The 21221-nt window shown below is 53.2% G+C and overlaps 1 protein-coding gene across 6 annotated transcripts in view; it reads right to left on the reverse strand.

Annotated features, from left to right (window-relative positions):
- Positions 1-21221, reverse strand: part of TTC28 (tetratricopeptide repeat domain 28) — a 700618-nt gene that overhangs the window by 12967 nt on the left and 666430 nt on the right. For all 6 annotated transcript variants that reach the window (XM_009438072.5, XM_001172489.6, XM_054675651.2 and 3 more), the window contains 5 exons: positions 10372-10551; positions 7549-8269; positions 5146-5270; positions 2290-2521; positions 1590-1666 (listed from right to left, as the gene is read on the reverse strand). In XM_009438072.5, coding sequence (XP_009436347.1) covers positions 1590-1666; positions 2290-2521; positions 5146-5270; positions 7549-8269; positions 10372-10551 — 1335 coding nt within the window. The remainder of the gene's footprint in view (positions 1-1589; positions 1667-2289; positions 2522-5145; positions 5271-7548; positions 8270-10371; positions 10552-21221) is intronic.

The raw sequence follows: 21221 nt of genomic DNA on the forward strand, positions 1-21221 counted from the left end.
CACCCAGGCCAGCCGCGTGCGGATCCAGGGGCTCAGGGGCAGCATCAGCCAGGCCTCCCTTCCCAGCCAGTAGAGGCTCGGGAGGGAAAGAGCACAGCGGGCGTTTGTAGCCAGCTCAGGAAACCAAAGTCCCTGGTTCCTAAGTGACCCAGGAAAGGTCCACCAGCTGCCACCACTGGGGGCAGCCTCGGGACATGTCCCTAGGGCCCAACAGCGTATCAGGCAGAAAGTCCCTGTGCTCCCATCAAAAGCAAGAAATTAAGCAACTGGCTTTTTGGCCTCTCAGCACAGCCTTGCAAATGGAGTATAATTTTGGCTTTCAGATTTTGTAGAACACAGACCTCTAGACCGCCTGGGTTCAGGATGCTTTAATATGCAATGTTCTGGAAGTGTCTTCCTGATGCTATTCAACGAGCAGGCGTCAATACACTTATTACAAAATGAGCAGGGACTCAGCCAAGGGGACAGGTCACTGTTGGTTCTAAGTTCCAAATCCAGGTGGAAACAGCCCTAGGTAGCACTCAGTGTTTCAGAGGCTAATAGTAGATGGAGCAGCTTTATTTCTCCATAGAAATATTTCCACTTCAGTGAAATTTGCTGGCAAATATCTCTAATAACAACATATATTACTTTTTCAAATTGTTACACTCCAAAATGGCCAGAAAAGCGCAGCTCTGTGCTCTTCAAGGGCTGCTCCAGCCTCCAGAAGTGCTCCCACAGCTGTCCCCCCAGGGGCTTGGTCCAGACCCTCACTGGCCAGAACGCAGTGGTACAGCATGGGTACTGAGAAGCTCCCAGGCCAAGCTGCAAAGGACCTACATGATGCTAAGAACTGGAACCCTCCGAACTCCTGAACTAGATCTGTATTTTCCTAAAAGAAAGCACATCTGCTAAGCAGTGTCTTGCATTAGAGTTGCTCCAGGGTTCACTGCTTTGCCTTGGTGACTATCTTGTTTCAGGCATGGTTAAGTACTTTGATCAAAGAAGTGTGGGAACACCTGCAGCCATCCTGGTGGGCTGGCCCCACACCTGGTGGCTTGGGGAGGGTGGCTGTAACACTCGTCAATCAGCTGAAAAAGTGGGTGGTGAGGAGGACAAGGTTCAGGAGACCACCGAGTGGAGATTTCAGGAAATGCCCTGAGACCACACGTGACAGGGGCCCCATAAGCATCCTCTGAAGGCCCTGGATGCTCAGCACATATGAGAACACTATGCAAACCTGCCCCTCTGTGCCCCTCTGAGTCAAGCACCCAGCTTCACCCTGGGGTTGGCCACACAGCTTCATCAGGGCCACAGCTGCCCATGACAATGCCAATAGCAGCCAGTGTCTGCTGGTACGACCTCCCATCATGCCAGTAAGGGGCAGTGCCACTGGCACGGATGCCTTGGCATCATAGATGGAAACAGCAGGTAAACAGCACTTGCCAGGGAGGGCTATTCTCTTACTCCCGGCCCTCACCTTCTCCTTTGAATCACAAAGGCGGTGAGACTGCATTCACTTACAGGTTCCTATTTAGGGCCAAGTTGCTCTGCCTTTCCAAATCAGCATGGCCCTCAGGCCCTGGCTCAGCCCTCCAGGCTCGACTTACCCGGCTGATGAGCTGCTCGCCCGTCTCGGAGGCAGTGATGAGTTTGCAAAGGGCTTGGAGGGCAGGATTGGGCAGACCTAAACCAAGAAAAAAGGGTAGAAGTTATTCAGAAGGGCCTCTGCACCCAAAAGCCTGCCACCTTCCCAGGGGAAAGAACCCTAAATCCTTGGCATCGGTGGCATTTTTCAGAAGCTCAGCACAGCTAGACATGTGTGTCTGTGTGTGCCTTGGAAAAGGACAGCGTGGTCTCCCAGGAAGGTGGGTGGAAGTGGGGTGAGTCCTGACCCTGCCGCAGTCCTCTAGGCGTGGCCACACTCCCAGGACCCAGGCAGCACCACCCCGAGTCAAGCACCCAGCTTCACCCTGGGGTTGGCCGCACAGCTTCATCGGGGCCACAGCTGCTGATGACAATGGCAGTAGTGGCCAGTGTCTGCTGGCACGACCTCCCATCATCCCGGGAAGGGGCAGCGCCAGTGGGGCGCAGATGCCTGCCATCACAGATGGAAACAGCAGGTAAATGGCACTTGTTTCCTCCAGGTGTGGAGATGCTTGTATCTGGGACCCCCTGCCATTTCTCAGGACACCCTCCTGCTCCTAGCTGGGAGATCCAGCATCCTCATGAATGCGGGGCCCAAGGCCACCAACTGTTCCACCTGCTGTCAGCCAGGCCTGTTGCCCCAGCCCTACACCCACAGCTCACCCAGCAGGGACTGGAGTGTGCTGCTGCACTGCTGGAGCCGGTCGCCCGGGTCAGAGGTTGGGAAGAAGACAGCTGCTGGCAGGCCACTGGTTGGGGGGTCCAGCCGGAAGCCCACAGCGGTGAGGAGGGCCTGCCAGCCAGGGATGCCGCCCACTTTGTTCTCCACACTCTGCTGGGACGTGTACATGGCGTTGCGCTGCCCATTCTGGATGCGCTGCAGGGACTTCTCCACCTGAGGGGGAATTGGGGGTGAGTCAGAGACCCAGGCCAGCCCTGGTTTCCATCCGCATGGCTTTGAGGGTACACAAAGCCCCAGGGTGAAGCAAGGCTGACTGCTGCAACCCCACATAGCCCACGTGGCCAGGCCTGAGGATGTGACACTGGGGCACTGACTAGGCATCTTGCAAGGGAGGGCACAGAAGGGAAGGATTTTACCATCAGAGCCCTCGAGGGCTGGTACAACAGAAGGATTCTGTCCCTCCCCTAAACCAACCCCTTCCACACTCTCCACAGACAGTAAAGCAATGTGTCTGAACACACAGGTCAGGGGCCTGCCTCAACCATGTAATGGCTCCTGCCCACTAGGATAAACCCTCAGGCCCTTCAGGAACCCCCTCACTGCCCACAGCCCAGCCCCATCATGGGGTCCTGGCTGGCAATGCCCTTCTTCCCCATTCTTCCCACTCAGCCTTGGTCCCTCCGCACTGGCTTCTGGAGCCTATACCTCCCTCCACCGGGAAGTGCCCTCATGTCATCCAGGGCCTGAACAGGTGCCTGGCACTTCTACGCTGAAGTCACCCAAGTCACTGCTGCATGAACTACATGAGTGAGTGTTTTAACAGTAGTACAGGGCCTCAAGGCTAAGTGGCGGCAGCTGAGAGGCATGGTGGCTCACGCCTGTAATCCTAACACTTTGGGAGGCCAAGACGGGCAGATCACTTGAGTCCAGAAGTTCAAGACAAGCCAGAGCAACATAGTGAGACCCCAGCTCTACACCCCACCCCCTAAAAACACACCAAAAAACAGTAGTGCAAACAGCTTTCATCAGGCCTCCCTGGGCCTCTCTCTAGTGGAAACCCCTGTCCACTCTGGGATGTTGGGTGCCCTATGAGGCACATGTGCCCTCACCGGAGGGGCATGAGTGGTCCAAGATGTCACCTGAGGTTTTTTTTTTTTTTTTTTTTTTTTTACAGTAAACACTGGGATGCCGGAGCTCAGGCATCCCAGACAGGAGGAAGTGTGTACTCACACCAGCCAGGAGGAAACAAGCCTGCCTGGGAGGACAGACGATCAGCCCTGGCTGTCCCTCAGGAGCGGGGGTCCTCCAAGGCACACTGCCCACTGGGTCAAGGAGTGTCCAGGAGGAGTTAGAAGGTAGGGGCTGGGGAACTTGACCCATGGCCCCCACACCCACCCCAGAAGATAATACCAAGGAAAAAGAGGAAACCCTTAAGTGGGCCTGAGGGGCCTCAAGGCCATGTAGGGGCAGCTGAGAGGCCTGGCCTGGGAGGAGGTGACTAATGGGTAGAGAAGGCAGTTCCATTTCCCCCAAAAAAGCAGTGTGTAGTGGCAGCAAGGACGGAGGGACTTTGGGGGTGACGGGACCCGAGAACTGAAAGGCTCCAGACAGTTTCCAGATACAGGGTAACAGTGGAGAGGGCCTCCCAGCACCCTGGGTGTTGGTCTCCTCGAGCCAACTGGGGGCACGCTGGGGGCTTGCTGGTCACAGTGTTCACATACTGATTACTTTCAGGCCTGAGGAGACCCTAAGCTTCAGAAATATGTGTGACTCTATCCTCAGAAGTGCATGTAGAGCTACCATGCCCAGGTGCCAGGGTTCTAGAGGGCCCTGTTCAGGCCCAACCCACGGGCAAGAAGTTTGCACGGCCCAGGAGACATGCTCACTCCCAGGCCTGCATCGACGCTGCCCCCGGTCCTCCATCTTAACCATGGATGGAGCTAGGCTGTGCAGCAACCAGCCTGCAAGGAGGCCCTGGGGTCCGTGGCAGATTTGGAAGGAGCTTGGCTGTGGCATAACTGTTCACCCATGCTGCATGGGCCCCAGGCTGGCACTGGGCTAGGAAGATGTGGGGTGGGCCAGGGCTGGTCTTTCTGGCACAGCACTCTTAAATGATTTGAAATGGCCTTCCAGGTTGTTCCCGAGGTAGAAGGATGAAACAAGTTTGATGTCACTGCTTCTTGACTCAGTTGATAACTTTTACACATGTAGCTGTGGGCCCTCCATTTGTGCTCTCACCTAGGCTCCACAGATGTTGGGGCAGGCTGATCAAGGGCATGATCAGACTTGGACTCATTAGGGGCAGACTGGTATCATCTGGTGGTAAAATAGGACTCTGCGCCAAGTACTCACATTTTCTCAAATCCTCACGATAACCTTGAACTGTTCAACTTTTATCACCCTTTCCAGATGAGAACACTGAGGCTCGGAGAGCCAAAGTGACTTGCCCAAAGCCACATGGCCTGGAAGCTGCTAGGTTGTGGGTCACTGTCGTCGGCTACCCTTCCCCCAGGGTCCTGGCGAGTACTGCTACAGCCACCTGTATGGCACCACACACCATGCCCACCCCTCAGGCCAGTGGGCTCATCCCGGGGACGTCTGCAGAAGCACCCTGGGGATACTGCCCACTTTGTGCATCACGCTTTGCTGGGACATGGGTCTCCCAGCAGGCTTATCCCGGAGACGTCTGTGGAAGCCGGTCAGTGCCATCCTGGACAAGGCCCCAATCACGGTGTCCTCTCCAACTGCTCACATCCCCGTGTAGGGAAACCCTTGCCTTCCCCTTCTCTCACAGTACTGCCAGCTCTCATTGAGTGCAGGGTGCCCGACCCCCTTACCAGGTGCAGCAGCACTCGCAGGGCGTCCCGCGCACGCTCCGGGTGCTGCAGGATCTCTGTGAGGGCCTGGCCGATGAGTGATGAGGGGCTGTTCAGCTTAACGTCACTCCCGATGAGCATGAACCCTGCAGAAAGCAAAGGAGGGCACCTCAGCAGGGCAGCTGGAGACCCCCAGCCCCACCCCGGCTTCTAGGGCTCACTTACGCCTCGAGGTTAACCCAGCAGAAAGAGCAGGGCCTGGCAGGGGAGCAGCTCACAGGCTGGCCTGGGGCATCTGACTCACTGGATGGTGATGTGGCACCCTTTTGTCCCCTTCCTTTTAAGAATCAATATTGTTTAGCTGTTCAGGTTAGTGGGGCCTGCTATTTTGCAGAAAGGAGCCGAGGGAAGTGCAGTAGGAAAACCTGCCTTGTTTTCTCTGAAATTCATCTTTGTCTATCCTTAGGCCTTTAGGGGGGAACACGCCAGGGGAGGGGAGGTGTGCTCATCTCCTCCTTGCCATGGGGGCCATGGGGAGGCGGGGAGCGGCTACTCCTCCAGTTCTAAACCAGCAAACCAAGTTCGGCTGGGAAAGACCAACTGGGCTGAGGAGCACCGCATCCCACCGTTCCTTTCCACACTCCCTTCCGAAACAGGGCCTGGGGGAGCAGATTCTCAAGCCCACAGGCAACTTTAGGACCAACCTGCCCCCAAATCATGTAGGGAAAGGGTTTTCTAAGATAATGAGCTGTTTTTAAAGGTAACAAGAGAGCATCACTAAAAATGGTTTCATCCAGAACAAAGTTGTGACTTATCTATCAACAAAACTAAACAAACAAAGATCCTTTTCAAAATGCCATGCCCATAAGCACACTGGGCAGACCTGCAGAGACAGGAAAGGGGCCAGGTCCCCACAAGCCCTGCAGTAGGTTTTGTGGGATGCTGTGGGGCCCAAAGCCCCTTCTGACTGCCAGGAGCAGGTTGCATAGGACTTGTGTGATGAGGACAATAATGGAAACCACAGGGGTCACCTCTACTTTCTGCGTCTCCTAAGAGCAGGAGGAGAAGCAGGTGAGCAGCCCTCCGTGCCTGCTTGTGCATGCTTCGCCTGGCAGAACCAAGGGACGGCCGTGAGGTGACTAGGCAGGGCAGGGTATATGCCTGTTGGACCAACTAAATGCTTCTTTTCAGCCATATGAAGAAACAGGAACAATTCTATTTTGTTTTTTGAATAGCTCTGTGAAAAATACTACAGTTGTGTTTGTAAAGTAAGCAAAATGTTTTCATCTTTCAACAGCATGACCCATCTGCCTGGCACCAGCACCTGGGGCTGCCAGGCAGCCACCCCTGCAGCTGTGTTGACAGGGCCTGGCAGAGGGACTGACCCACCTTTGGAAAATGACACCAGCAATATCAGGATGTGTCAACTGGATTTATGTTAAGAAAATAGGATTTTTGGTGTTCCTCTGTTTCCCAAAGTTTGAGACACTTTCAGACACTCTGCTTTGCGGTTGTGGCCGATGTTACCCATGGGTGGGACTTTTGCTTTGCTCTAGATTTTTGTAACACCCTGGGGAGTTTCAGGGGCCAATGCTGAGAGAAGACCACAGGCTGACACATCATGAGGTATGTTGGTAAAACAGCCCCGGCTGGCCGAGAGGCCACTGAGGGAACAGGCCCAGGGTTTGGTTTGTACTCTGTGAGTCTTGGCCTGGCAGGGTCTCCTGCACAGCAGAGTCCTCTGAGTGGGACCCCAGGGGAAGCAGGTTGTTGCCTGGAGCTGAGAGGCAGCTCTGTATTCAGGAGGGGTGCCTGCCTTCCCATCTCCCCTGTGACCAGATGTCACAGAAACATTCTCTCTTTACTCCCTAGACCCTCTGGGCAGGTCCACTAAGAGTATGTATTCTAGAACATGCAGGGCTTGAAGCTTCACAAGATATTCAGTGCACTCCTTACAGATCCTGTCAAATGTGGACCGGGTGGTGTCATCGCACCACCATCATCCCCTTGTTACCCCTGAGAACACAGCTTCAGAGAGGGTAAGTAACCTATCTCAGGCCACACAGCCAGGACATGGAGTAGATCCATCCTAAGTCTTTCTACCACACACTCCTTTCTACAGTCATGGGTTAAATGAGGGTGCCATGGAATGGGTCATCCAGTGTACACTGACATCAGGAGGAGATTCACATTCATACACTCACGGCAAATGGTTCTGTTGCTCCCTGGTCCAAAGATGATCTTAATAGTAGGAAAAACTCATTTGGCAGAAGCAAGACTCAGCACACAGGCTCCCTCCCTGAGTCTTCTGTGGCTGGCCTTGCCCTGCCCTCCCCTCCCCAACCCCACTGGCAGAATAAAGTCGGGGCTGTGAGGACTGAGCCCCAGGCCTTGACAGGCACCCGCAGCCGGCCGAACTCCCACCTGCCCAGTTGGAGGGGTGCGAGAAGGCCTTGCTGCTCTGCACCACCTTCATGGCCTCCCCCAGGGCAGCACTGGCTTTCAGGCCGTTCAGCAGGGATGAGTAGAAGGCATGGATGAACATCTTAGAAGCAGCCACTGGCACAGGCCACAGAGACACGAGGACACACTGAGCGCCGGCAGCCAGGAAGGCCCTTGTCAGCGCGATGACCCCGTCGGCTGTGACTTTGCTGTTGGACTCCTGGGAGGAGCCAAGCACCACCAGCTTCACAGGCAGCTGCAGGTCCAGGACGTCGGCGGCAGTAAGCAGCAGCTCCTGCAGGGGCGGGCAGTCCGAGATGCTCTCCCCATCACTGGCATCGTCTTGCACCCGCAAGGACTCAGGGATCGTGTAGGGGTGGCCGAAGGAGCTCTTGCTGCTGGCAGGGTTGCCGTCCATGCTGGGCGTGAGGACCAAGGCCGACAGCTTCCAGGAGATGTGGGTGGCAAAGTGGACGCATTCAGCCTGGGTCAGGGCACTCATGACCCTCTCCTTGGTGGCCACACTGCCCACTAGGGGCTGGCAGCCCAGCAGCTCGGACACCATGTAGGCCTCTTCCTCGGCCGATGGCATGGGCCCCCACAGCCACCTGTCCATCACGGCCGATGGTAGCTTGGGGTTGCCGATGACAGCCGCCATGGATGTGGAGCTGGAGTATGTGGGCGGGTTCTTCCGTAAGTGAGACTAGGAGGGGAGGGGACAAAGCAGACCACCCGTCAGACAGAACAGCCAGGCTGCCCGGCAGTGGTCGGCCGAGCACAGGGACGGCCAGCTCTCTGCTGGTTGAGCTTGAATCCACCTGTTTCCCCAGTCACCACATTCACTCTTATTTTTCAACATCTTTTTGACACAGGTGCCTAACTTACTGAGAATCATGCCTGCTGTGATGAGCCCTTGGAAACCATCAGGACTGGATGGTAGGGGTCCTGAGAGGATTGGGGGAGGAGGCCTTGATATGACAGAGTGGACAGAGGCTGTGGAACCCAGGACGGCCAGCCTGCTCCACAATCCTCATCCCCACAGACCTTCATGTGTGGCTCCTAAATAAGAGGAAACCCACTCCTGATAAGTCAGGGGCTTTGAAAAGTGATTTTGTTTAAATGGTGCAAACAAGCAAGCCAATCTTGGGGAGACAGGGCTAAACTAAGTCCTTTAAGAAGCTCTACATACTGACAAGATTCTAGTTCCCTTCCACCTTATATGCTGCAAAGTAAAAAGTATCACTGAATGAGAAAATCAGCATAAAGAAGCCCAATAATGTCTCCCTGAGTTTCCCCTATGATGACTTTTGGTACTTTTTGGGAAACATTAAGTATGAAGTTATTTCAAAATAATTTTTTGGTGCCTCTGCTTGGTGATGCCTTAAACTCTGGGTAAGAGAAACACCAGGTGCCTGTCAGGAGATGGTCTTTTCCAGGTTTCTGGTTAAGCTACAAACAGCTAGCTGGCTGTTGTCATCAAAATAAAAGCTTTCTGAAGGTGGAGGCATCTGATACCCAGAGTGCTGCTATCAGCCGGCACGGTGGGCCGCTGGGTGGCAGGAGCGTCGAGAAGGCCAGCTCGCTTCCTATCCGGGATTCAGAATCAGCTATGGAAACTTGAGAGACCTAGAGAAAATAACTTCTTTCACTTTGAACTGATTCTTTGCTCCATAAGAAAAGTATTATCCAGCCACAAAAATGGTCAAAATTCAGATCTACAAAAACCTGTCAGGCAGAAACTGACCCCACTTAGGCCACGCCAATGAGCAAGTCATCAAAGCAGCCAAGACAGGTCCTGTGGGGGCCACCCATGCACAGGGCCCAGCCTCGGTTCCTAACCCCGCCTATGCTTTCCGCCACCATAAGGAGGCCCATCTGGGTAAGACCTGTCCCGCCCGCCGTGGGGTATTAGGGCAGATGGGGTCTGAGGGCTCTGAGAGCAGCTGGCAGCTCAAGGACATCCGGAGTTGGAGGATGGAGCAATGCAGGCCCTTGTGGTAAAGACAGTCCTGCAGCTGCGCAGGCAGGGATGCTGCAAGTGGAGTGCCAGGCGGGTGCGGAGCCCTGTGGGACTGTGGAGGGGTCAGAGGGAAGCCAGGATTTTGGGGTCTCTGAGAGTTTGGAGAAGGGGAAGAAGATTAAAGCTTGTTTCAAAAGTTTCTAATCAGGTGGGCAGGGCCAAGGGTGGCTGTGGGGTGAGACCCATGACTCAGGGTGGCCCACTGTTACTCTCTTGATTTTTGGGCGTTTTTTTCCAAATTGATTATTCTTGCTGAATGAGACCTGAGTCCTTGACTGTCCCCTTAAAGCCACCTGACTTGTTTTCAGTTCCACTGGCCTGTCGGGCTGTTTTCCACTCAACTCCACTCTTGCTTGTCTGCCCTCCCTGCCTGGGGCCCAGCCAGCAGTCAGCTCAAGGGCCAGATGAATTGGGTGGCTGTGCTCTGCCCACTGGGCATCGTGTGGATGGTGGGTGACCAGCCCCCTCAGGTGCTCAGCCAGGCCTCAAGCCTCGCTGTGTACCTCAGAGCAGCTCAGTACCCTGATGTCACAGCAAAGAAACTTAGACATGACACAAACTGTGGCTTCCCAAGGCAGCAAAGAATGGCCAGGGGTCATGAGGGCCGTGCCCCGCTTTTGGACAGACCTACTCTAAAGTCACGCTACCTGCGTGCAAATCATAAAATCAACACTTTTGAGGAGATCACAGCTATGCCTTAGTAACACAGCCCAGTCTGACCAGATAAGACGGTGCCTCGTGACCCGAAAACAAGCCCCCGGCCCCCCACCGTGTGTGAGCCTTACCTTGGACTGCACGCTGAGGGAGCGGATGGAAGGGACAGCAAGGAGGCCAAAGCGCTCATAGAGGTACTCGTTGGAGGAGCTTCCCTTCAGGAGGGCGAAAGGAATGAGGTAGAGCTCCCCCTCCAGAACCAGGATGAGCTGCCGGTGCCGGCCCACGGGGCCGCTGGAGTGCATCAGGCCCTATGGAGCAAGCACGGAGAGGCTGACATGGGTGGCCCAGCAGGCAGGGGTTTCAGGCACCAGGACAACCCTGAGCCCTAGCCTGGATGACACAAGCACGAGCAGGTGAGGCCTGCGGGTGTGTGGGGCGCCATGGGGTGTGGGGCGCCATGGGGCATGGGCCGAGTTGCAGCCCTGCAGGAGCGGCACCAACTGGCATGCTCGCTTGTGGACTGGCAAGGGCTGGCCTGGCAGCATCCATCTGCCTCACAGTCCTGAGAAGGTTAGAGGACAGTTTCTTGAAGTTCACAAGAACCTGAAGTGGGTTGGAGACCGGTCTGTACCGCACAGGCACCCTGAGAAGGGGTGGGAATGGCCCCTCTCAAAACAAGATCTGTTTTCCATTTCAATGGACAAGAGGCTAGAAAATCACAGTGAGGACGGGAGGTCTGGGGGCTGGCATGACAGCCCCTGTAGAAGGGGATGGGCTGGGTTCTAGGACCTTCCGTGACCTCCTCTGAGAAAGAGTGGCCCCTTGGCTCTGGGCTTGGGAGGTGCCATCCCCACTTGTTCCCTCTGGGGATGTCAGGGGACCCAATGCATGGATGACTCCCATCCCTCTTGAAAGGCCGAGCATGAGGACTCGAGGCAGGGTGCGCACAGGGCCACAGCGGACACAGCCTCATTCCTGTTCATTGCAGAACAAGGCTAAAGGTGCGGGCATCTTAATGAGAGCAGCAGGCAACAATCCTGGAAGCTGGGTCCACACAGACTGAGGTGAACAAAGAGGTGGCGTGGAAGCTGCTGCTGCAGCCCAGAGCCTGCCAAGAAGGTCCCAGGTCCACAGGGCCTGTGCAACACTGGGTGCCAGGGGTGGGGCTGGCCTGCCCCCCAACCCCATCTGCTGAGGAGTGGCTGACAAGCGGACACCCACCAGGGTGCCACTCGCTTGTGCCTGGGGAAGCAAATGTGCTCGCTTGACCCGTCTGATGTGCTGCCGTGGGCACTTGACTGAGAGTGGCAGGGCACTAGGCTAACCCAAAGTGACACATGCCTGGCGGGATGTTCAGTCTCTGTAAACCCATATGGTTTTTTTTTTCTTTCTTTTAAAAAAAATTTCTAGCTCCATCTAGCGAAAGCAGAAATAAAAATTATTAGGCCAATTTGTTTTTCATTTGTTTGCTGTAAGAGCTACAGCATGGGCCAGGCACCGGTGGCTCACACCTGTAATCCCAGCACTTTGGGAGCCCAAGGCGGGAGGATTATCTGAGGTCAGGAGTGCAACATGGTGAAACTGCATCTCTACTAAAAATCCAAAATAACCGGGTGTGGTGGCATGCACCTGTAGTCCCAACTACTCAGGAGGCTGAGGCAGGAGAATCGCTTGAACCCAGGAGGTGAAGATTGTAGTGGGCCAAGATTATACCAGTGTACTCCAGCCTGGGGGACAGAGCGAGGCTGTGTCTCAAAAACAACAACAAAAAAAGAGCTACAGTATTTCCCAAGAGGAGGTAAATTAATCACTGTTCAATTGTGCAACCTAGGCAGGAAGAAGTAGGGGTGTGTCACAGTGACCCCGACACTGTCTATGGATGAGCTCTGGGTTAGCACAGGGAGGAGAAAGAGTTGTAGGCACCTGGGCCCCATGGCCTGCCATGGGCCACACCTGAGCTCCCTGGCCGGCTCCATAGGTAAAGGTGGCTCAGGGGGCTGCTCTGGAGGGCAGTGCCACCACACCATGGAGGTGTGCCAGTGAACCTCGAACCAGCCGCAGTGGCACAGCTGATGCTGCCCTGACCCTGCTGACAGGGTCAGCAGCTGTGACAGTGATGACCACCTGCTGCTCAGTGGGAACTGTGCTGCCTGAGAATGGGTAGTGTGGGGCTTGAGCCACCTGCCATGTGCAAAACTGGACCCACCTCCACTGTTCCAGAGTCACAGGGCTTTGCTGTGACAAGATGCCAGCCCCAGCCACAGCCCCAGCCCCAGGCCTGCAGGTCCTCCCTGGGCTCCTGCTGCCTAAGCCCAAACCACAGTAAGTTTCTGTCAGATATCATCCCACAGGCTACTGCCTTCACCAGGACACACGCCACTCATAGACAAGTCCCTGGTCATGACAGCACCTAACTGTGTGAACCGGAGGGAAGCTTGGCAAGCTGAAAAATGGAGAAGTGAGGCTGGAATCCACGCAGAGCAAACATTCACTGGCAGCCCATCTTCGTAGAACTCTGCTAACTCTGCCCACAAAACCTCATCTGCGGCACAAGCCTAATGATCAGAGAATGCATGTCCTTGAAGGCAGCTTGTCTGTCTGCTCCAACACTCCACCAGGGGTGGGGGGTATCTCCTGTGGCCCTATTGTCAGAAGTCTCCCAAGCTGGGCCTCGACTTTCCCATCAGCCACTGAGTGGTGTCCGTCATGTGCCTACTGGGGACCGTAGGGAAGTCAGATAAATTTAGGATATGGTCCTTGCTTGCAGACTTATGATGATGTACTTAGAAAACTAAAATACACACAAGAGGCCACTGCTGAGTGAAACTCAGTATTGTCAAATGTAACACCTTTATGGCCGCATGGCAGCCCCAGAACGGGGAAAGCCTACCCAGGCTGACGCTGGGCCCACCCAGGAGGGTCCTTGAGGGTTGGGGAAGGCCTGGGCAGATGCTGTTGCCAGGTGAGCACAAGGCTAAAGAGGGACATGGGAGCCAGACTGTGGGGGCGCTGAAGATCAGGCAAGAAAGTGTGGTTCTTGTTGGCTGTCAGGACCCGCCATGCCTTCTCAAGCTGAGCCCTGCAAAGCATTGAGAGGCAGCCTGTCTGCCTGCGGGAGAGGGGGCTGTACCCAAGAGTAATTCAGACCAGGGCATGCCCACCAAGAGAAGAGACAAGGAGACTTGCTGGGACTCAGTGAGAGTGACCTTAGCAGGTGAGGAGAAGTCTGAAGTCCAGGCTGGGAGATAGGGAGGCTGTTCTCTGAACCTCATATCCCAATTTGGAGGTCTGGGTCCTCCCTGCATCATGCCTAGGAGCTGGTACCAAGCTTGGCTCATGCATACAACCCTGGGTGAAGGTCCCCAAATGGGACCCCTGTCCAAACTCTGTGAAATGAGGCAGGTGACAGTCGCAGCTGTTCTCTGAAATGTGTGGGCTTGTGGGGAGACAGGTAGAACAGCAGGCTGACAGCTGCCGTTCAAAGGGGGAAACTGATTGGACATGTTAGAGATAATGCCCAGGAAACTTGTCAGCTCTGACTCTGGTGTATGTGTGCTGTCCTTGCACTGAAAGATTAGTTATAATCCAACGTGAACTTGAAAAGGGGAAAGCAAGCGATATCTCTATTCAGCTTACATATCATCAGTCAGACTACAAAGGAGAGACATTCAAGGAAACACTATTCAGCACCTGGGCCTGTCAGCCTCAGAAAGGGTGTCTGCTGGCCTCTTAAGGCTTAGGGTTGAACAATAAAGTGGCTCACGCACCAGCCTTACAGCAGCAACTACCAGAGTCTCCAACAGATTCCATCAAAGACTCAGATGTTCTGACCTCTGCAGTTTCTAGTAATGGGATTTCTGAAAGCAGAAGATGACAGGGCCAGGTGCACTAGAATCTGTCTCTTCCCCAGGGGTGCCGCCCTGCGCTCTCACCAAGGGGCTGTGACCCTGACTGTGGCAATGTGAGTCCAGGCAGCAAATGATGCTTGAGAACTTACGGTGTTCCAGGCCAGGTGAGGGAAAAGGGGAAAGACACAGTGCTGGGCAGGCAGGCCACCATGCACAGCACTGTGGGGCTGCCCTGGGGCACGGTGATGACAGGGGTTCTGTGAAGGTGCAGTCTTTGTACAAGGAGAGGGTTGTTCCTTCTGACAGGGTGGGCAGTGAGTGCACTGGAGGTGGCTTTGTGCAGCTGTTGTCAGTTTACTGCCTCTCAGGTCCTGAAGCCCTTGTCACTATCCACTCTAAGATAGGCTGCATTCCTTCGGCTGTTTCTCCCACGATATGCAGGGTGCTGAGCTGTGTCAGTGGAGTGCACTAAGGGGCACTGAGGAGGCAGGAGCCCTCCTGCTGGCCTGGGTCAGTGGTGGGTGAGGACATCCAGAGGGGCCTGCCCAGCCACGGGCCCAGAGCGCTGTCCCGTTGCCACCTTGCAGTCTCGGCCTGGTGATAATCTTCCCTCACTCCCAAGGCCTCCTGCCTCTGCAGGTCCCTGGACTCCCTGGCACCTATCACCGCTGGAAGCTGATGGCTGCTCTCCTGCCCACACTCAGGGGGCTAGCACTTGCCAGCAACTCCAGACTGGCTCTGGCCTGGCCAAACAGTGGACATATCTCTGTGTCCTGTGGGCTGAATCACACCTCCTCCCATGTTCATTCTTTACTAGGTACACTCCCTCAGCCCTAGAGAACCACACAGCTTCCCTATATCTTACAGTTACTTGCCTATCATGGGAAATAGTTCTCAATACTAAACGTCCCTGGTTAGCCTACGGTGTGGTTTCTGTCTCCAGATGGACCCAGAGGATGAAAAGCCGTGTCCAGTGGCCCAGGAAGGGATGCTGCATGCTGGGGAAAGAATAGGGGGTCTGAGGGGAGGCCCTGTCACGGAGTCTGGGTCAGCCTGCCAAGTCAGGGTGCTCCCAGCATCTGGAATTGCTAGATGGGAGGCGAGGGGTGAAAAACCAGTAGGGTTGGGGGTAGGAGCTCTGTACACTCCAACAAGACACTAACCTCTCTGCACCTTGGTTTCCAAACCCACAGGACAGCGCTAACATCCATTCCTCACAGGCCTATGAGGCCAAGGTAGCTGCACAGTGGGTAAAGCATCTAGCCCCATGCCTGGCACTGGTGTGCACTCCAGACATATTGGTCAAATGCGAATTTACAACTGTCTTCAGTGCTTGGAATAAAGTGATACTGCCCCTATTATTTATACTATTCTTTTCTCCTGGCCCATAATCATTTTTCCGGTATTACTCATTCCCTTTCTCTCTGGCGTTTACAAACATTCATGTGGCTAAAAGAGACAAATGGCTTCTCTGGAACATCCAGCTCCGAATTTTAACCCAGAGACTATGAGAGACAGAGGTCGTCACATCCCCCTCACCTCCTCTTCACGTCACCATCGCTATCCTCCACACCTACTTACTGAGTCACCACCAAGCAGTTACCCTGAAGTCCAGTTTCCAAGCCCAGAGTTCTCCCAGGCAACCCCCAATGGATCCCGAATGTGTCTTTGGGTGGTGAATTCTGATTGGATTGCCATTTCGGTCAGCGGCACCTTCTGCATATGCCCTGGTTGAGTACAGGTCGAGCTCTTCAGAAAGCACTCATAGCAAATGTTATGTTGATCATGTCCTAATCTGGAGTTTAAGAAAGATGCGCTCCTTGCGTATCGCCAAGGTTAGAGGATCTGCAGGTGACCTCCGCGGGGCACCGGGGAGTTTCTTTTTTACTGGCAGACACGGCAGGCCTCTCAGGGGTTCACAGTATCACAGGCCAGAGGAATGAAAATCTCTGATCACCATGGGGGAGGGAAAGAAAATGCCTGGGTCCATGAGCTTTCAGACTGATTAGACTTGGGATGAAATGGACTTTACTGTCTACAATAAGGATTCCAGAGGCAAAGGGCTTCAGGGTATCCAGATACCCCAGAACTGTGTATAGGGCTTCACATTTTTTCCTGACTGATATTTTTGATGGAATAAATTTATCAAACAGAAATGTTTAAGGTAGAGGAACCCTTTCTGTGATGCTGCTGGGAAATCCTGTCATCATGGGTGGATACATACAGTTTTGGCAAAGATCACACACCTCCTGGAAATCACCCTCAACCATAACTGAGATACTGTATTTCAGCCAGAAATGGAAAAGCGAACATTCAACCCATTCAACTGTATGCTTTGGCCAAACAACCGCCCACTGGTTTGCCTGAAGAACCTAAGAAGGTATTGGAGAAACGTGACCAATGGCCAGCAAGAGCCAGAAGGGCCTGCCTGAAACCCAGGGTCCAACTTCAGCCAAATCAGCTTGAAGGGACTGTTCAAGCTGCAGGAGCCTCTGTGCAGTGGGCAGGGTTGGAGGGGCGGAGGGGAGCCTCTCTCTCTATCTTGGCTGACCTGGTGAAAATGATCCCTCCACCCCTAGTGGCAGAAGACCCTGACCTGCCTGGAACCTGCCAGGGTAAGGCTAAGATGTCTGCTTGTTGAACACCAGCTAGAATAGAGCCAGCACGCAGATGACACTCATGTAACAGCAGCCATCCAGGTGAGAATGCCACTTACCACGTGAGATCTTGCTGGTTATCCTGGGTGCTGCCACCACTGGTTTTAGTCATACAGACAGTTTGCAAGTAATTGCCTCCATTTTTCCTCCTCCTAATCAGTTGTGAAAATGCTTCTTGTCCTTGGGTGATGTCTGTCCTCATTTGAATATCACTACAGATGTCTCAATCAGAAATCAATTAGACAGCCTGGTGGTGGGGCTGCCAGTCTCAAAGGCCTCATCCTCTACCTCATACTGGAATCTAGGTCTGATTGTTTCTAAGGACAAAAATTCCCTGGCTATACCCAAGCCTCCCAATCTATTTAGAAAACAGGCAGCCACGTGGTCAGTCTCATTCCTGTTGCATCTGTTCTAGGAGAGGCTGACTTATCCTGCTACCTGATTTTGCAAGGGGTATTTTACAAAACACAAGGGAGTCCTTTCCCCCAGGGCAGTGATTAGTCATGACCCAACCAAGGCCAAGCCACTCTCATGGCCGAGCCCTCGGCAGAGCTAGACCCCTGCTTTCACTCTTAGATGAGAAGTCTTAGGTGAAATCCCTGAGCTCCAGTGCTTGGAAAGCAGTTCAACAGCCTAACAGACATAAACAAGTTTTGAATAAGTTTCTAGGATTTTAAACAGGTGACTCCACACTTCATGAATCACAAGCTGAGGTGAATGAGATGTACTTTTCTTTCTGATCAAAGTCATTTGCTCTTGCTACCTGTCCTAGAACCTTGGTTTTTAAATTTAAATATAGGAAACAGGGAATTTAAATAAAGGGAAATAAAAGTAAGGATAACAGAGACTCTATAACTAGAGCAAGTCTAAACTCCAAGGATCCTGAAAGATCCCCAAATCTGGACCTTTGAAGAGTAACTTGACCAAACGTAAGGTATTCCTTAAATCTGGTTCCTTGATTATAGCAGCTGCTGGCTCTGGACGAAGGGCCCAACTGAAAACTGAGGGGTGATTTGGGATCTGAGTGGACGAGTGGCTTTGCCTACAGCAGCCCTGCAGAGCCCTGCCACAAGTTTGCTGCTGAGGGAGGGACGCTGGAGAGAACTCGGAGGCAGCCTTGTGCCTTGGGGTGGTGGGGACAGGACTGGCCCAGATCAGTCCAGGGCAAGAAGCAGGGAAGTCCAGGTCAGAGACATGGGTTACTATCCTTCACTCTAATTTGATTAAAAACTAATACCACTGACACAAACAGGTCCCAGTAGTCCCTTTCATGCTAAACACTTGCAACTTTTCTTTAGTGACATTTTCTCCTTTGGGGACTACACAGGATCTGACTTAATGTTTGATGATGGCTCATGTGCAAATGCAACCGGGCCCTCCTCAAAGATAAGCGGACATGCTCACCCCATCCTGACAGCAAAGGACAGCGTGGTTCCAGGAAAGAGCCACGACAGTGTTTCCCTTAGGCCAAATTAAATCACATACTGGTGTAAGGCCTATGGTAAAATATTATTCTGTTCCACTTTTCATACTGTCTGACCTAGTCCCTTAGCAATAGGACTGCGGCTAAACAAAGGCAGTTGTTCAAATAATTATATGCCCCATGTGAAGAGGCTAATCGTTTTAGTCTTGAAGTGTCAGTGATTCACAGTCTTGGACTTTTGGCTTTGATGTGCATTCTCACTGAAAATGTGGAGAAGGGTCTGGCTTGGCAGCTGACAGCGGCAGCTCTGGAGCCGGCTAGCGGTGTTATATCGCCCTCTTGTGGCCTCTGGAGCAGTGCGTGGGTGCTTGCAGCCAGAAGCAGGAGAATGATCCAGGCCTTCCCCTCCACCTGGGCAGCGCAGGTGACGAGTGCCAAACCCTCCCGAGATGACGGGGTCACTGAGGCTGACCTGCCACAATTCGGCATGGCCCACTGGCCTCGGGTGCTGGCCTCCATCACCACCATTAGCAGTCTGTGAGTGACCAGACATGAGAACACAGGCCCCTGGCCCAGATTTTCACCTGTCTTCCCTAGGTTTAGGACAGTGTGTGCCTGGCACAAGTCAGTAAATATCTGTTGAATGAATGGATAAAACTGGGGATGGAGAGGACTCCTAATTAGACTCCAACTTTTCAGTTAAGTGTTTTTACTGATACACAATGGATCATTTTAGTTAGCCAAGGAACAGTGCTTGCTCTGATGATTTACTTTAATACCTTTAAAAAGGTTTCACTCTGTCTCATTTAAAGCAGCCAAACTCCTTCCCCTGTGTTCAAATACCTGACTCACAAAAGATTGTATTTGTAGATATCAGGAACTAAGGATGTGCTTTCCAACTGCATGCCTCACCTCAAGATAGGACTGCAGCCTGTGGGTGGGTTCAGGGGCCCCTTCACATTCTCCACACAACCAGCTCTGAAGGGCAGCAGAAGCACAGGGTGCTGCTAGCAGCATGTCATTTTTTGAAATGCCGGTGACAGTGCTTTTTGCTTTTCCCAGTGTATAAAGGCATTATTCTGATCATTGTTCTAACTTGCTTGAGGCTTAAGTCCATAACCTTCCCCCTTCCTAGCACCCCTACAGGAAAACTAGGTTGTCCTGAAGCCAGCTACCACTAATCCTGATAGCATATTCTTTAAGTCACGGGAAAGTCTGCAGGGAGAAAAACTCTAAAACACATGGCACAACTTTTATACATTCAGAGGATCCCTTTCCAGGATGACCTGTGGTGCTGGGGAAGCACTGGGATGGGTCAAGGCAGGGCCACCTCCTGCCCTCCACCTCTTCCTGGCCTCCACCAAGCTGATTTCTGCCTCAAGTACAGAGCCGCCACAATAGTCACGGCCTTCAACTGGCTCAGTGTGGACACCTCGGCCAGTGAAACCATGCTCAGGGGTGGGGCCTGCAGGCATGTCGACTGGAGCATGCCCCCACCCTGAAATCACTGTGCTGGCTGGCAGAGGCAGGGGGCTCACTAGATTCAAAGCTCCTCGGGAACAGGCCCAGCCCCTTCCTTCTGCTTCATCCTCTTGGGAAAGCCCCCAGGTTCAACCCAAGAGCGGCCATGAAAAGCCTATTGGCTGATTTCTAAGTTGGCTCTTCTGCTTTCTGTGCCAAACTAGACCCAAAATGCAATGCTGCTTTGGACCCCATACCATTCCAGAAACTTTACTGACCGCCAACCTGTACCAGGCCTTGTAACAGCTGCTGGGGACACAGAGATGAGGGGCAGTCCTTGCCTTCAGGGACTGTAGAGTGGGCAGCAAGCACAGAGCTAAGTCCTGAGTCCAATCAGGCACAGCTGCCTCTCTGTATCCCTGGGGGATTATTCCAGGACACCCCTCAGATACCAAAATCCTCAGATGCTTAAGTCCTTGGTATAAAATGACATGGTGTTTCCATTAACCTTCATACAACCTCCTGTATACTTTAAATCATCTGTAGATTATTTATAATCTAGATTACCTAACAGAAGGCCTACATGTCACTTCATTCACATGGACTCAGTGTAGTAGTCAGCATGTAGCAAATTCAAGTTTGGCTTTTCATAACTTCGGGGAATTAAAAAATATATATTTTCGCTGGGCATGGTGGTTCACGCCCGTAATGCCAACACTTTGGGAAGCCAAAGCAGATGGATCGCCTGAGCCCAGGAGTTTGAAACTAGCCTGGGCAACATGGTGAAACCCTGTCCCTACAAAAAATATAAAAATTAGCTGGGCGTGGTGGTGCACACCTGTAGTCCCAGCTATTCAGGAGGCTGAGGTCAGGGGAGTGCTTGAGCCTGGGAGGTCGAGGCTGCAGTGAGCTATGATCACTGCCACTGCATTCAAGCCTGGGGACAGAGCAAGACTCTGTCTTAAAAATATATATGTATTTTTTCAATCCATGGTTGAATCCATAGATGAGGAACCCATGGATATGGATGGCTGATTGTCTCAGGTACCATAAAAAACATCCAGGTATGCAAGGGGCCCAGTAGTGGGGAGGGGAATGAAGGGATCCAGGAAGGTAAGGAGAAGAGGCAAGGAAGGTTTCAAAGAGGAGGTGACACCTCAGCTGGGCCAGAGAGATGAGAGGAGCCTGCCAGCGCCAGATGACCTGAGCCTCATGGGGGCAGAAGCGGCAGTCACAGCCAGTCTCCATCTTTGCCCTCTGCTCCCCTTCCGGTCCCCAAACACCAATGCAACATTAATGGAACAAGTAATCTGGGGACCTGAATGCAAAAGGAGAAATGCAAAGGGAGACAGGCAAAGGCCTCAGAAGGCCCAAGTGGGTAAAGAATGGAGAGTCCAAATAACCTTCAGAGGAGCGGGGATCCCTGGGAAATGCAGGCCTCAGGGCAAGCAGGAGGGAAGGCTGGTAGTAAGTCACTGAAATGGTTTGCATGACAGTCAGTAGCAGTAAAGAAAACTTGGAAAAGCAAGGGAGCTAGGTTTATATTTCTTCCTCCAAGGTATGGCACATAAATCAGGGTAAGTGATGAT

Source organism: Pan troglodytes, chromosome 23 (genome assembly GCF_028858775.2).
Source record: "Pan troglodytes isolate AG18354 chromosome 23, NHGRI_mPanTro3-v2.0_pri, whole genome shotgun sequence".
Taxonomy (NCBI): Eukaryota; Metazoa; Chordata; class Mammalia; order Primates; family Hominidae; genus Pan; species Pan troglodytes.